Below are 16,754 nucleotides of genomic sequence, written 5' to 3' on the forward strand. Positions count from 1 at the left end.
TCAGTTAAGGAAGTTCAGCGATTCTTAGGCCTCGCTAACTTCTATCGCAAATTCATCTCTGAATTTTCCAGGAAGGTGTTGCCTATTACCAGTTTGCTGAAGAAGTCTGCTTCCCCTTTTACATGGTCCGAAGAGGCTGAGACGGCATACAAACAACTTAAAGATGCCTTCTGCTCTGCTCCTGTGCTGCATCAACCTGACCAGAGTCGGCCGTTTATAGTCGAAACCGATGCTTCTTTTTCGGCCTTGGGGGCCGCATTGTTACAGGAGCATGAGGGGATTGAATTTCCGGTGGCTTACGTTTCTAAGACTCTGACACCCAGTCAAATCCACTACTCAGTCATAGAAAAAGAACTGCTGGCTATGAAAGTGGCATGTGAAGAGTGGCGACATCTCTTACAAGGAGCCATTTTTCCATTTGAACTGAGAACCGATCACAAGAACCTTAAGGCCATATAGAATATGGAATGCATAAATTCTCATCAGGCCAGATGGGCTCATTTCTTTGCCCAGTATGACTTTGTGCTGACCTACTTACCTGGTACAAAGAACCTTCTTGTGATGCTCTCTCCAGAAGACCCTCTTCAGATTGTCCGTTTGAACAACATGCCGAAGTCATGTTACCTCAGAAGAAGGTAATTTATACCGCAAACTCTTTTCTGGAGGAAGTCCGTCAGGCCACAGCTAAATTACACAACCCTCCTTCGATAAAATCATCCGATAACCTTGTTTACCAAGATGGCTTATACGTTGTCAACCAAGGCTTATTTTTGCCCGACATTAAATCGCAACAAAGGGCTTTAAAGTGGTGTCATGATGATCCGGTGGCAGGGCATAGAGGAACTAAGAATACTCTCGACCTGCTCCTACGCCATTTCTGGTGGTCCGGAATAGAAAGAGACACCAACGAGTATGTACTCACCTGCCCGGTTTGCTGCAGATCCAAATACAGTTATCAAAAACCACTGGGGTTGCTCCAACAGGAAGATCCACCCAAGCACCTTTGGAAGGTGATATCAACCGATTTTATTGTTGATCTCCCTCCCTCTTGTGGTTGTTCCTGTATCATGGTTACGGTTGACAGTTTTACTAAGATGGCTCACTTTACTCCATTAACTGGCCTTCCCACGGCCGCGGAGATGGCCGCTGTGTTCGCTAAGGAGGTTTTACGGTTGCATGGTTTTCCAGATAAGATCATCTCGGACAGAGGTTCACAATTTACCTCACACTTCTGGAAAGAACTCTGTGAGAGGTTAGGGATAGAAAGAGCTTTGTCTTCGGGTTTTCATCCTCAGACTAACAGTCAAACTGAACGCCTGAATGCATCTTTAGAACAATATCTTCGTTGTTTTGTCGACTCCCAACAAGACAACTGGGTGACTTTTTCACCTACAGCCGAATTTGCCTACAATAACTCTACACACAGTGCCACCAGACTCAGTCCTTTTTGTTCTTATGGTTTTCATCCTCGTTTCTTACCCATAACCACTTTCCCCCCAGCCAACACTCCTTCGGTTGATGTCCTTTTGTCCGATATTGCAGAAGCACATAAGACAGCTCATAAGGGTCTGATAGCCAGTAAAATATGGTACGGATCTTCCTCCAATCCTCGACGTCTGCCGTCTCCTAAATGGCAGAAAGGGACTAAGGTATGGCTTTCCACGAAATTTTTACCCCGCTGGTTGCATCCCTCTAAGCTTACCCCACGCTATTTGGGGCCGTTCACAATCACAGACAAGATAAATCCGGTGGCTTATCGACTTGACTTACCTGCTTACATGAAGCGCATCCATCCAGTATTTCATTCCTCCCTACTAAAAGAATATAAAGAGGACAGTTTCAAAAGAAGGATTCCGAGAGATCACCGACCTCTGGATCTTCCTCCGGATGAATATGAGGTTGAGACCATTCGGGACTCTCGTTATAAAGAGGGACGGTTGGAGTACCTTATTCACTGGAAGGGGTACTCTCAAGCAGAAGACTCCTGGGAACCTGTCTCCCATGTGCATGCACCTCGCCTGGTGAGGCGGTTTCATAGCCTTCATCCAGGGAAGAAAGGGGGGGTGCCCCTCAGGAGGGGGCATACTGTCATGCCGTTTACAAGGTGATCTCCCTGGCGACTTGATAATCAATGGAAATTGCACCGCCATTGAACCGTTCCGTTCTTTTTCCCCTTCTCTGTCTGTCACGCTCTAGACTTTTTCCACGTTCATTTCCTGGTCTGCGTCTCTTAACCGCGCCTTCCAGCGCCGTTCAGCGCGTTGCAACCTCTTGCATTCACGCTCCATACTCCGCTCTGTGTTTACCTTCTCTCCGTTCCTTTTTACAGCATTTTGTCTCCCTGTGCTTGCCCTGCCGTTCGTAGGAGCCCTTTCTGGCACTTCATTCTATGTCTAGTTCTAGCCGGCTCTTCGGCTCCTCCTTTCTTTCCTTCTTACCTGCTTTCTGTTCTATCCTCCGGTTTCTCCGCCTCCTTGAGCCTTTGCTATTTGCTTTCCTTAGCCATCCTGGTTGCTGCTCCTGTCCGGAAGCCCATCACATCGCCGTACCTTGCCCAACCTGGTCGCTGCTCTTGTCTGGAAGCCTGTAACATCGCTACAAGAACCTGTATTTAAGAGAGGTTTTTTTAAGCATCCGCTTTTTTCCTCTCTTCTTGGCCTCTCCGGCAGGGGGTCCCTTGTAACCCTGTACCTTCAGGGCGACAGGGTGGCTTCCAACCGTAGAAGGCCATACCTCTTCACAAAAAGAAGATCCACGAGAAGAAAGGGGCGAAACCAAGATATTTCCTCAGAGGAATCAGGTGAGGAGGAGTGGGTTCAGAGAAGAGACATTATTGGGTCTGGGTCTGAGGAGGGTCAGGATATTACTGATACAGCTGGCAGTCTTGATAGTTGATGACTGGACGCAAGATGGTGCTTCCCCAGCATTTGCTCTACAGAACCCAAGAGCAAACGTTGATAAATGCCTCCACAACTCATGAGTATGTGGAGAATTTAAGGAAACACCTTCAGCATGCTTTTGCCTATACTCAGCGGAATCTAGAAAGATCAGCCGAGAGCATGACGACCCACTAGGATTTAAAAACTACCCGAAAGGAATAGAAGGTGGGTGATCGGGTCTATCTATACAATTTCCAAAGGAACCAGGCCAAACAGTGAAAATTCTTGCCTACATGGAAGGGACCGTTTCAAATTATAGACAAGATCTCCCCTGTTGCCTATAAGATCTGCATCCCCAAAGGCAGTCTGGCGGAAGGGGAAGACAAGTGGGTACATATAAATCAGCTAAAGTGTTGCCATCCCAGGCACACTCTGCAACAACTGGAGGAATCCACTGGAATCCCAGAGGGGGCCGCTCCAGAGTAATTCAGTTCCAACCCTAAAATATTGCACATATAGCATATAAAATTCTGTGATCCTTGTATATATATATATGTTCTTGTCTCCTAATTTAAAAAAAATGTATATGTTCATATCTTCTGATTCATAAAATGTATATGTTCGCCACACCATTAATAGTGGTGAAGAAATGTCTACGAATAGGTATTGCCGCTTTGCTTTATCATCCTAGGAGAGATGAAACCATGGAGACAGACCAAGGAGGACGACCGGGGACCGGGAGCAGAGACCCGAGGGGCCCGGGGTACCGCCCAATCCTCCCATCAGGACCAGCAAGGAGAACTGATTGATCGACTGGAGGGAGGAAATGATGCCGAACTGTGCCATCCATGGAATTGGAAGAAGAGGAGGCGAACATCCCAGATCTTGCGAGTTCCATCAGCGAAAGGACAGAATGGCCATTGCAAGAAGGGGGGCTTGTGGGATGCTTTTACCCATGCATCCAAGCCCTACCATAAAACTGTGCAGTACTGGCATGGAAAACATCATGATGGCCAGAACTCCCCAGAGAGTGCACAGGGAAAACATGAAGAATAGGCTGCCACCCATTTTTGCCTATGTTGTGAGCACAGGAGGACACTGCCTAAAACCACCATTGGGCTACACACACAGTAGCCTGAAACCATTGGGAATGGCAATGCTGATTGCCAAAAAGCAACTCAGAACTGTGGGGAATTCATTTTCTTAATCCCAAAAATGGTTGCATTACCAGTACTCACCACTATCAGAAAGCCGGTGTTTTAAAACCACCAGACTTTTGTGTAAAACTGAACAAATGAAACTAAACCAGACCAAGGAAAGACTTGCTAAGAGGTGGATACAATGTAAAACTATATTCTGAAATGACTTGAAGGAAGTAATTATTTAATGTATAGGTAAAAATTGTCAGTTTGATTTGAATGTAGAAAACTGGGAACAAAAAGTGACATTTAGCTGAAACCTGGCTTAATGAAACTGAATTCTGCCTGACAACTACCCCCGACAGGAGTTGAAACCTGCTCAGCCACTCTTCCCCTTGCCAAAAGGAGTTCACACTTATCTGATTAGATTAGGGGTGGAGCACCTGGGAACTGGAAGGGACAGAACAATGCAACTCCCTTGACTCAGGCAAATGTTATATTGGGGGCGTCGTAAAATAGCTTGCTCTTGGGAGAAACTGGGGGGCAGCTGTGCCTCTGTGAACAAGCTGGCTTTGGGAAATGGATAAACCAGTTATTCCACCATGTGATGTGGGAAGCCACACCCCTGTTTGACCAGGGCATATTTTTAAAAAGATAGATAACTCATAGTGCGGACTTGTCAGAATTATATAAGTAATATCATTATTTTTGTGATTTTTCGTTGCACATTTTAAGAGGTGTTAGGACCCTGTGGTGTATTCTGGGGGGTTGCTAGCGGAAAATAGGGTCTTACTCCAAATGTCTGCATGTTAAAAATCTGACACTTTATCATCTGTAACTCATATCCCTGGTGCACATTTGTGTAAAATCTGGAAAGGTTTAGAGGTCGTTATCTGGATGAAAAGGGGAGAATTCTGTCATGAGTGGACACGACATCGTACAAAGACGGGGATCGGATGGTTTGGTGCTACAGAAAATATGTTAACTGGACCTATAATATTAGAAAAATGGTACATAGATAAATATGTATTTGGGTCAGAAATAGATTTGTGTGCAATCTGACAAGGGGAGGTTCCTCTGACCATAAAACCTACAGCATCACTCTGACTCATATTTCCTTCCCCCAATCAAGGGAGAGAGGAGGAATGGGCCAATGACAAGTAGAGAGGGGCAGGCTTAGCTAGGCCCAGGCACACACCCATTTTCAAAACACATAAAAAAAGAGACTGCTGGGACAGGTGGAGACATTCAATTCCATTTGCTGCGGAGCATGCTGACCGACGGCTTCACATCCAGAGATCCAGACTTCAAATCCATCAATCTCCAGAACCTGTAGCAGAAATTAACTCCAGAATTTGTAGCAGAGAGGCCTGAATCCACCAGCTGAATCCTCTTCAGCAGGCCTCAAAACTAACCAAACTATTCAACAGCCGGGCGAGCTGTTTGAAGTTTTGCCGAGAATTTTTGCAAGAACCTGTAGCAATACCCAGAAAGCAGTGTTACATCCAGAATCCAGAGAGGCTAGACCAGCAGAGCAGTGCTGACCCAGATCGCTGTGAGCAGAACCGGTGCCTGATTGACCCGCCGAGCAGACAGAACCGCAGCCGGACGTGTTGGCCAGATCCGTGACGAGGCCTAGTTCAAATTTATATTGTGAGTACCTAGCAGAACTGTGCAGAACCAATCTCTTAGTTAAAATAATCTAATCCAAACTATTTTAACCTAAGTAGAACTGCCTCCTAGAAATCGTGTCGCCAGTCAATTCTGCAGCTGCAAGCTGTCACCTGTCATTTTGAGTTTACTTTAAATCCAAAAAACTACCTTTATTTAATCGTCCATATCTCTAGAACCGTTTGGGCTAGGAACAAAATTTAGGAATCTAGGCTTTCCAACAAACCCAGAACCGACTTCCTACTCCCTATACTTTTCCCGTAATCGCGAGACACGCACTCGCGAAATTTACCGCGATTTGCGGTTTGGCCCGATTTCGTCATCTGCAGAAATCAGCAGCTTTTTGCTTCTCTTTGCTAAAATTCGTTTGCAATCTGCTAATCATTCATAGAGGATTGTTAAAGTGAGCCTGAACTAATATAAAGTAGCCATCACCTATCCTGAACCTCTAGAGGGAATTAAAAGCAATTTTAGCATCTTTTCACTTCCTTGCAAACCACATTAAAGTAATTTGCCTGTGTTTAAAACTCATCCCTGTTTTCCCTAAGCTTGCTGGGAGAACTGGAACTGTGTATTGCATTATAAAGTGTGAGTTGTTGGGATTCTTGAAGACTGTGTGCTCTCCTTCCATTTCTTGTATTGCATAGGGGGGCAGTGAATTGTCAAAAGAAAAAGTGATCATATTACCTTTTGCTAAAATCATAACAAGTTATTTCTGTACTGCATTTTATTCCACCTTGCATTTCCTTGAAACCATCAAGCATTTTCAGCTACCTCATCCTCTACACTACTCCTAAGTAACCAAATCAGTGTACCCCTTTAACATTATCCATTGTTGATCACGGTCATATTCTGAAGTGTGATATCAGTTATCAATTTATTTATAAAGTGTGATAGATATATATTGTTGAATTGTCCAAATAAACCTTTTAATTTGCAAAACAAACCTACTTCTTGGCTCAGTGGGGTCAGGGGGATTCTAAGAGGGGGGTGTTATACAAGGGTGGTCATCCAGAGTACTGAACTGGATATAAAAATACATCAATAAGGGTTTTCCTCAGCATCCCAGACTAGGCATTGACTTAGCTGTAGTGCTAATTGAATATCGCTTACAGGGTGGCAGGCCAGTTTGTCAGAGGATGAGCTAGATGCCTACCACTTCTGCTCTACAGCTTTGCACTTGTGTTTCAAAGCTGCCAATTCGGAATCATACTAAGAGTTGCATTTGGAGGCAGGTTTCAAGCGGATCCTCATGACGGGGGCAAGGATGTCCAGGGTGTTAGAGATAGAGAGATGGAGGTTAGCTAGAACAGAGTCAGTAGGAGAGTAATGAAGGGGGTGGTGGAGGCATGAAGGAAGAGGAAAATACAGTGACTGACACGCGCTTCATCGGTCGAATGGCAGAGAAGGAGACTGGCAGTGCAGGTGGAGGCATCATCAGGGGAGGACAAGGTGGGAAGAGAGGAGAGAGTGGTCAGACCATGAGAGAGGGGTAGTAAGAGGGTTGGAGAGAGGGATGTCAGTTGAAATGAGAGCATCCAAGGTGTGTCCTGCAGAGGGACGGATAGTGAAGTGTTGCAGAGGTCGCAAAAGAGAACAGTAGCCAAATCAGGAGAGTCGAGATTAATGTTAAAGTCCCCAAGGAATAGAAGTTTGAGGGGAGGCAAGGAGAGCGGAAGAAAGGTCAGCCTATTCTTAGGGGAAGAGGGAGGTAAGTTCGGGGGGCTGTAGATGGTAACTGGAGTAAGAGAGAAGGTAGGCGAGACAGAAAGCCTGCAGAATAGGCTTCCAAAATAAGAGTAGGTTTGAGAGAGGATGATGGAGGCAGGAACCCACTCAGCAAAGACCAGAGCCACTCCACCACCAGGCCGAGAGAGCTTGGGATTGGACAGGATCTTGTGGCCCTCTGGGAGGGGAGTGTCAAAAGCATCAATGGAGCTGGCCTTGAACCACATCTTGGTGAGAGCAAGAACGTCAAGGTGTCTTCAAGGAGGTGACAGATGTCAGAAGAATAAGGCAAATACCTTTTGCAGTTTTCCCACTGCTCTTCTGTTTCCAACATTGTTTATATGCCTTTCGTAGCACAGATTTGCAGGGATGGGGTCTTCAGTATTAAACATAATATGCTGTTGTTAGATAGGTTCTGACCAACCTTCATCTGGGTTGGAATTTGCCTCTGATACACTAGAGGTAAAACCAAGATCCTCCTGTAAGGCCATTTGCCTGACTTCTGCCAGACAGCTCTCCCATGTTCTCTGATAGAGATTTTGGATTTCAGAGTTCAAACTGTATAATTTATGTATTGGTTATTTTATTTAAAAAATCACAGGGCCCAATTCACAAAACGTTTTTTGGTGCAAGTGAAGGGGATGCTTTGGAGTATCCCATTCACTTTTACCCAAAAATGGCAGACAGGGCTTCTGAATGTGCTAATCCAGTTTGCGAATATTCAGATCCTCTTCTCTATCCCCCTTTTGCAATTGCTCACTCAGGGGGTAGAACAGGGTGCTTATGTGCATTAGGAAGCTCATCCCTAATACAAATGGGAAACTTTTTACAGTATGAAGAAAACAAAAGCATTCCCCTTTGGCTCTTTGTAACAAGTGTAGGGTCATTTCTGTTCCTCTTGTGCATTTTCTTTTTTGAGACAGCAGCGGTGTTAAGCACATCATTTGTGTTGGCACACACAGCATCTCAGAATTGGGCAGTTTTCATTTGTAAATAGATCGGTTTATAAACTTCAAAGTCAGACAAGTAAAGAAAAAGCACATTCTGTGTTTTGAGCATAAGGCCCACTGTGTATACAGGATCCCTGTAACATCCTTTTTCACAAGCATTAGTCCAATATTTGACAGATATGCACTGTGCACTCATAAACAACTTTAGACACAATTTAACATATTCCTTAAACTCAGAATGGATGAAACAATTTTGAATTATTGGTAAACGCCAGCAAAGGTATGGTGTGTTTAAAAGGGGTCGAAAAAAATCCCTCCACCTGAAATGTGAAAGGAAATTAAACCATTTGATTAAAGTCACACACAGCAGAGTGCCGTCCAGTAGTCATTACTAGAAGTTCACCTTTAGACGCCGATGCATTGTGGGTATGCAAATGAGCTAAAATGCCAAGTCTATGCTCTAGGGAAATGTCTGTCTATGTTATGATATGATAGGTTATTTATAACACGCTTAATACCCAGAGGTTTGTAAGCGTGGACCCGGAGATCGAACCTGTGTTGCTCCGTGTCGTCTTGCTTCCAAGGCGAGCATGTTGCCCCTAAGCTATCCTCCCGAGAAATACAATAGTTTCCAACCTGAGACAGACAGTTGTTCAGGCTGTAGACAATTACATACCGGTTTCACCCGTATAAACTATCAATGCAGTACAGTCTAACAGCCTTGTGGTTAGAGCATTGAGGCATGTTTAGCAAACACCAGCACATTTATGGCGTAAATATATTGTAAACCTTTATCCTAAATATTTTTGGCTTACTAGAATCTGACTTTTTTGACATGGAGTGTGCCACATCAATCATAGGTGCATTAATAAAGGAAACCTAATATCTTCTAATAAGGAACATTGTGAAGTATCAAAACCATGTACAGAAGCTTCACGTACCCTATATTCCAAAGTGATCTCGAGGCTCGCTGATGGCAGCCTTCTAGAACACACCTGATCTTACCTCCTAAACAGTGGAGCTCGTACATTCCAAGACACAGCTATTTCTTCATGCAACAACATCGTTGAAATTGGAGATGGCAAAAACGTTGCCGGATTTAAGAGCAGGGACCCATTTTCTGTTGGTGGCGGTTAATTTGTAATGTTTGCACTTTGCATAACGTTATTTATAAAAATATCCAATGAAGATTGCTTTTGGTGGATGTTGTTTGGCTGTAAATTTGAAGCGATTTGAGGCCTCCAGGTTTTATGTTAGTTTGTAATAAAATACAGCTTTACGAAACCCAACTCTACAACTTGCAGCTCTATGTATGGCCATTATTCGTATCAACAAATGTACTTGTATTTAATATAGTTCTTTTTACTTTAGCCTTTGCTATTTCATAGCAAGGCAAATAATAGTTACTACTATTACCCATTTTGAAATAGTAAGTCGTCCGTGCCCCCAACTGAACCCGGGACCCGGAAATTGAATTCATATCTCAGCGTGCTGTTAAGATCTATGTTCTGAAATCAGCAAGGCAGGGAGACCCCCGGGCGAGATCAAGGTGGGCGCCACAGAGATTTTCTAGTTAATGGGTCTGTGAGCACAAAGGCAAGTGTCACCCCTAATAGTTTTGAAATGTGTCTGCCTTGTTGGCAACACATGGGAAACATGACACACGACGTTGCCCCTTCTTCCTTTGCACATTCAAATCCTGCTGCTGAGGGGTTTGACTTTGGATAACATGTGATTTGCAGAGGTGCCATTAAACACGAATATTTCGGCGTACTTTGTTTTACCCCAAATGAGTAATTTAGGAGAATATTTGGCTACTAACTAGTCATTTAATCATTCTATTTTTTTGTATAAAAAGAGTAGATTTAATTAATTGGATGCTTAATCATTAAAGGTTCTGGCCCGAAAAAGAACGCTTCCCTCTCAATACTGGGCCTGTCATTTAGAACCATGTGATACGGTTTTGCACAGAAAACTGCTCACGCTCCAGTGACAGCTACATGGCAGCTGTGGGGCTCTGGCCGTTCTGGGCCTCATGTACCTTGCAAGGTGGTGTGCTTTAACTCATTATGTTCAGTCACACGCTTTGCCCTAATTAGTGTCTGTTTTATTGTCGTAAATTTAGGAATTGATTTGAACATACTTTTTTTCCAATAAATGTGTCATTTACTGGACTTGCTGATGTCACTACCTGTCTTTGCTTTCAGCGCTGGGATCACAGGCAAAAGGTACCTGGGTGTCTGATGGTCGACTGCCCCCCTGCACATTCAGCCAGGCCCTGACCCACTTCCTGGACATCACCACTCCGCCTACGCCACAATTCCTGAAGTTGCTGGCCGCCCTAGCCGAAGACGCCGAGGAGCAGGGGCGTCTCGAACTGCTGAGCCAGGTATTCGACCAAGTATTTTTTTTAAAAAAAATGTTATTGGTTTAAATTCAAACCTTTAAAATATTACACAAACAAGACAAAACAACAATTAACACAATTACTATTTGTCCCCAACTATCCTCCTCCCTTCTCACATCCCATGTCATGGTATTACAAAAGGTTTCACATGACCGAATCTTTAACGTTACTGCTTGTCCATAAGTTTACTTGACATCTTATGCTGGAGGCCGTTCAATTACATTTTTTAGTCTCTCTTCTATTACGGCCAAGAAGGAAGTCAGCAGCATAATTAATTTAATGTCCAATCCGTTCCACATTCTCTGCCACCATTCATCCGCGCACACAGTCTGGTGGGCATCATACCACTGGCCCAGATGAATTGATCTTACGTCCTTTAGTTCCGGACGGAAAAGCACTAGATGCTTGAGGGATTCCAGCTCTTTATTGCAAAAACGACAAGTGAAATTTGATCCACCGTTACAAGCCCAATGGCTAGTCCGCTCCTTGGTATTTCCCTTGTGCACAGGGAAGGCCTTGGGGTTGGAGGTCAGGATGGAGCGCCTGCTGTAACAGTCCACAAAGGGCTGTTCTGTCCCATTCTCGATGGGCAATGTTTGCACTGCCAAGAAGGCCTCAAGATCCTGTTGGGGCCAGAGATGACCTCATCAGAGTTTGCTGCAAGCTGTGGTACATAACCTTGAATGCATTTTGCTTTCCCAGTCAGGTCTCAGCCCACTAGCATTTGCTGATCCGCCTTGCCCATTTCGGGTGATTCTTACCTTCCTGTTGAATTCTCAAAGTCTGAATGCAAGCCAAACATCTGCACCAAGGATTTGCATCATGACTGCCCCTTTCTGGTAGACGTGGGTTGTCACACTGGGTTCTGCTAGGCAAGGCTGGATGTTAGACATGGCCACTAAAAGCTTGATAGGTTTGTGGAGTGCAAAGGCTCATTAATAGAGCATGTATATGTCTCTACATGTGTTCCCAAGATTGTTGCATAGAAGCCAAAATGCAAAGCCTCAGTGAGATTCTAGAATTAGCATTATCCTACAAGGCGCCTTCAAGGTGTCAATGAACCTGCATCCTATCCAGCAATGTTCCAAACACTCAATCCGCAATTCCTACTCAGAAGCTGGGAACATATTCGTGGGGAGGAACTAAGGAATGGTTTGTGGGAAATAGGACCCAAATCAACAAATGGTAAACAATTAATTCTCTTAATCTTGCGCACTGTTTGACTATAATTTGCACACCTGGTTTTACCTGGATGGAATTATGAAGCTGGTGTGCACTGTCAGGAAGCTTATATATTCTGTAGTCAGGTTCCTTTCTTTAAGGACACTTACAGTTGCTTGCCTAACAGAAGTAAAATGGCCTTTAAAATGGCACTTAGCAACTGTACGTCAGCAACACCCAAATGGTCCTGCCCTGCGCCACCAATCTTCTGCCCTTGCCATGTGCCCTGCTCCAAGCACCTACTACTGCTCTAAACCTTTGTCACGTACTCTGCATGCTGTCGGCTCTCTCGTTATCCTGGCTGCCCTGGAAACTGAAAAAGGGCTCCTTTCTTACCTCCCTTTTGTTTGGTCCAAGTTGGCCATTTTGGATTGGGCTTATTTTAATGGTACCACTAGCACCCTGGGCCGTTGGCAAAGAAGCATGATCAAAGATACTATCCTGAATTTCTTTGAGGCACGATATATTAGCTGGTTTGGGCCTTAAGCCCTTTGTAATAGCCCTTGATCTGCTCAGGGTGGCACTTTGTACCCGGTCAACATGGCCTGACTTCAAGGCATTCATAGAAGAATTCTATCGTTAGGGTTCACAGCAAAGGATAATATCCTTGGTTATGCTTCTTTCCAAACTCAATGAAATCTGATCAAATCATTAGATGTATTCCCTCATTCCTGTGGCAGATTTATATCAATCTTGTATTTTTCTTTACATTTTCTGTTCCTGGCATGGACCCTACATAGTCCCTGAATCATAAGAAATATTCTACAGTATCTTTGGTAGATTGTTTTCTAATTGTTTCTCACTACCGCCTAGAATTCTGATACCCTACCTTTCAGGATTAAGGCGTGTTAGCAGTCACAAGAGCAAACCAAAACTCTTCTTCAGAGATGGACATCGAGCATGCACAGTAGCAAATGGCCTCTTGGGTAATGTAGTTCTAAAGCTGTGGGTCCTAGTTACTTGTGAACAGCCTCTAAGCCAATTATCAGTAATGCCATCTCCCTGACACATTGTAGCTGACAGAAGATGTGAGGGCCACATTGGACTTCAGTTTTACTTAACACAAATAAATGTAATGGAGGTGCATGTTTACTGCTTGACTATCATCAATGGTGGCTGACTTTTAAGGGTACATGAATGATGTGCTGCATCCTCACGTACACCTTCGAGGTCTACACCAGTCGTATGATTCACTAGTAACGTTATACCACTCTTTAATAGATAAGAGACTTTAATAGAGGTGCATGGGGCCTTTAGACACCCTATACTGGTCTCACAGACGTTTGCAGTCCTTTTTAAAAATAGCATTGTGAAGCAGCACAGTCGGTGGGCTAGTGGAGTCCAGTGATGGCGACGCTGCATGTCACATCCTAGATTGCTTCTGTTACCCTGTCTAAAGAGAAACAAAAGGGACCAAAAACACCTTTCACCCAGGACCGTATCTCTACTTCCATTTCCAAACTGTAAAGAAAGGGTTTTTAAACTGGAGATGGATAGATCAATCTGGTCAGCGTACCTGTCTGAAAATCTCTGTTATGAGAGATGGGCAGAGCTGCTGCAAACTGTGTTCAGCTCACCGTTGAATAGCTGGTAGGTCTTTGGCTGATCTAAACACATGCTTTATTAGCCTGACTTCTAAAAGTGTGGACAGCTTTGGAAGTATTGGCCATAACAATCAAGTGTATGGCACATCATTGATACTATCTCGCAAAGTCTTCTGAATGCCTAACAGGTCAGTCTGTCTGTTTTAGTGACTGCTGCAAATAGCCCTAAAAAAGAAGTCTTGAAGAAATATTTACTGCGTAGCGATTTAACAAAGATAGAAAGTGGAACTACATGCGTGCTCCTTTGTACAAGGAATTGCATTAAAGGTCATACGGCCTCATTCTGGTAATAAAAAGTGCAAGTATGGACACCAGCGCTTTACTGGACCGGCCGACCCTGGGTTTGCCGGTGGGGCACCAGGGTTACTTCTGGAAGAGCTGGAGGTAAGCCAGGCGCCCTACTGGAAAAAATTCCCTAATTACCGGCACCAGCAATGACGGCAAATCCCCTCATGGAGTCCTATGGGACTCCATAAATGGAGATTTACACTGTCACTTTGGCACCCGTAATCCGGCAGCAATGTCGCCAGACTGGGTGGCGGCAACTGTATCTACATTTGCCGGTATCCTGGCAGCTTTGCCGACAGGATACTGCCAAACTCAGAATGAGGCCCATAGTCTAGATCATAATAATACTCTGTAATCAATCTGAGGCCCCCCTCCAGCAACAGCATCTTCTTCACCAGAATGCTTGTACACACTGACGTTCTGTAATTCCATCCCGGGTCCATTAGTTAGCAGGCGCTACTTGTGCAGGATGCACCTATGCACTCTTCTCCATCTCTTATCCTCCAGTAAGCCAACACTTTTTTTGGAACAATGCTTCTATACATTGTGGTCTATTCAGTTACTCATATAGTGTATTTCAGCCCCTGCCTTCCAGTAGTCAAGCTTTTCTTTTGAAGAATGCTTGTACATAATGTACAGTAGCCTATCTGTTGCCCCCCTAGAAGCAGACCCTTCTTTGGCAGAATGTTTAAATATAATGTAGTCCATCTGATCCACTGTCCCCCAACAAGTCTACTCTTTAGATACAGGGCGCTATATTGTAGTTCATCCATTGTCCTGATCAGGGGTCTTACCAAGGTAATCAACGACTGGAACACCAAAGTAATCAAAAAAGGTGCGTACATCCAGCAGGAAGTAACACAGTTTATTACAGGCCCAGACGCAGCTGGGCGAACACGGTTCAAACAGCACGGTGGGTCAGCACTGTGTGAAGAGAGCTGTCAATGTGGCCCCCTGCGGGAAAACCTTTTATGCATTTCTCACACAATTAGCATACACAAAAATTGTATCAGTTGTTAGATCAGCCTACAAAGCTTATTGGTGGAACTATGTAGGTCCCCGATGGGTAAACTTACATTGACTATTGCTGATTAGTTCAGGCCATCCAGGTCCCCATTGTCCAACACCACTCCTCGTGACATCACAAACCTTCCCACACCATCCCATAATGATGTTTATTAACATTACGTGATTGTGCTGACCACTGGAACTTTATTAATTTTCCAGTGGTCAGTTTGCATTCAACGCACAAAACAGCCTGAGTTTGGCACAGGGGAAGCATTCACACGATATCTGACCAGTGAGGTGCCCCACTGACATCAGCAAGGACACACAACTCTGTTGCACCCTGGGGGCACTGAAAACTCTCCCAGTGAGTGGTCCCCTCCGGGCTCACCCCCTCGCCTGAAAGCCCACTTCCCAGGCCCATCTGCCAAGGGGTGGTTTGAAATTGCTTACCCCACCATTGATTAAATTCTTATTTGCCTGTATTTATTTGTTGGTTCTCTGCACTGGCCAGCGGGCGCCCAGGTGCCTAGCTTGCTGGCCTCGAAGTATTGGCTGGTCCCATTTCCCAGCAACTAAGGTCTCCTGGGAACGGCCAACTTGCAACATTTCTCTAGCACACCACTATAGCAGAGTGCTCGAGAAATTCATGTCTGGCCATGACACAGGGCCTCATCACGAGTTGAGCAGTATCACATCGATAATACTGCCAGGATACCGCCCAACGCTAATAGCATTACCACAACTCATTCTGGCGCAATTTGCGCTGGATCACGAGTTAAGTTGACGCTGTTAGTCCCCATTTGTTTTAGGAGTCCATAAGACACTACAGGGCTTTTGGTGCTATTACCGCCAGCGGTAATAGCGCCGGCAGTTATAGCTCAGAAAATTGCTTCCCACCGGCGCATTAACCTCCAGTTTAGAGCTAGAGGTGAATGCTCCATGGCATGGTCAAACTCAAGATTGGGCAGAGCGGTGATAATGCAGCGGTAGTAGCATTACCGCCACATTTTTACCGCTCCACCCAACTCGTGATGAGGCCCACAGAGCCTGTGGCTGCTGGAAGACAAATGGTGTACTTACCTGTGGCCTGTGCTCCGCAGTGGCTGTTATGTTATTCACATTAAGCTGTACCACCTAATCTACACACTGCCCCTCATCCCTATCCCCAGCGTGACCCTTTTGCCCCATGCCCCTCTTGGTGCACACGGCACATAGTGTACCCTGCACAGCTTTCAATGATGTCCCCACCTGCAGGAGTGTCCCCTCCCCTTCCCCATCAGTCACGCAACTTGGCAGCGCGGCACCTTTAGCACAGTCCTCCAGTGGATAGTCTGTCCTTTTGCACGGTGCTGATATGTATTTCGTAGTTCATCTATTCTCTTCCAAGAAACAGGATCTCCTGTCACAGTGCAGAGCTCTGGGGTACAGTGTAGTTCATCCATTGTCCTATAGTAGCCAGGCTTTCCTCTTGCAGGAGGCTTGTGCGTAGTGTACAGTGACCCATCTGTTGCCCTCCCTCCTGTGACCTGTGTCTGCTTCTTCATCAGGATGCTCGTATTTACGAAGAGTGGAAGTGGTTCCAGTGCCCAACGTTGCTGGAGGTGATGGAGGAATTCCCATCCGTCTCTATCCCATCCTCCCTGCTGCTCACCCAGCTCCCTCTGCTGTCCCCTCGCTATTACTCAATAAGCTCCTGTCTGGACGTTCATCCCAACGAAATCCACCTCACTGTTGCTGTGGTTTCATACCGGAGTCAAGGTGAGTGTGGCTCAGGTGCCGGTAAAGTAGCATTTCAGAGTAAATTGAGTACTAATAAATTGTTCTGACAGAATCTGCCTTTTTCCAAAAGTTTACAATTT

At 45.0% G+C, this 16,754-nt stretch overlaps 1 protein-coding gene across 3 annotated transcripts in view; it reads left to right on the forward strand.

Moving 5' to 3' along the window:
* Positions 1–16,754, forward strand: part of NOS3 (nitric oxide synthase 3) — a 937,759-nt gene that overhangs the window by 780,936 nt on the left and 140,069 nt on the right. For all 3 annotated transcript variants that reach the window (XM_069645958.1, XM_069645960.1, XM_069645959.1), the window contains 2 exons: positions 10,575–10,756; positions 16,443–16,653. In XM_069645958.1, coding sequence (XP_069502059.1) covers positions 10,575–10,756; positions 16,443–16,653 — 393 coding nt within the window. The remainder of the gene's footprint in view (positions 1–10,574; positions 10,757–16,442; positions 16,654–16,754) is intronic.

Source organism: Ambystoma mexicanum, chromosome 2p (genome assembly GCF_040938575.1).
Source record: "Ambystoma mexicanum isolate Mex_15411 chromosome 2p, UKY_AmexF1_1, whole genome shotgun sequence".
Lineage (NCBI taxonomy): Eukaryota > Metazoa > Chordata > Amphibia > Caudata > Ambystomatidae > Ambystoma > Ambystoma mexicanum.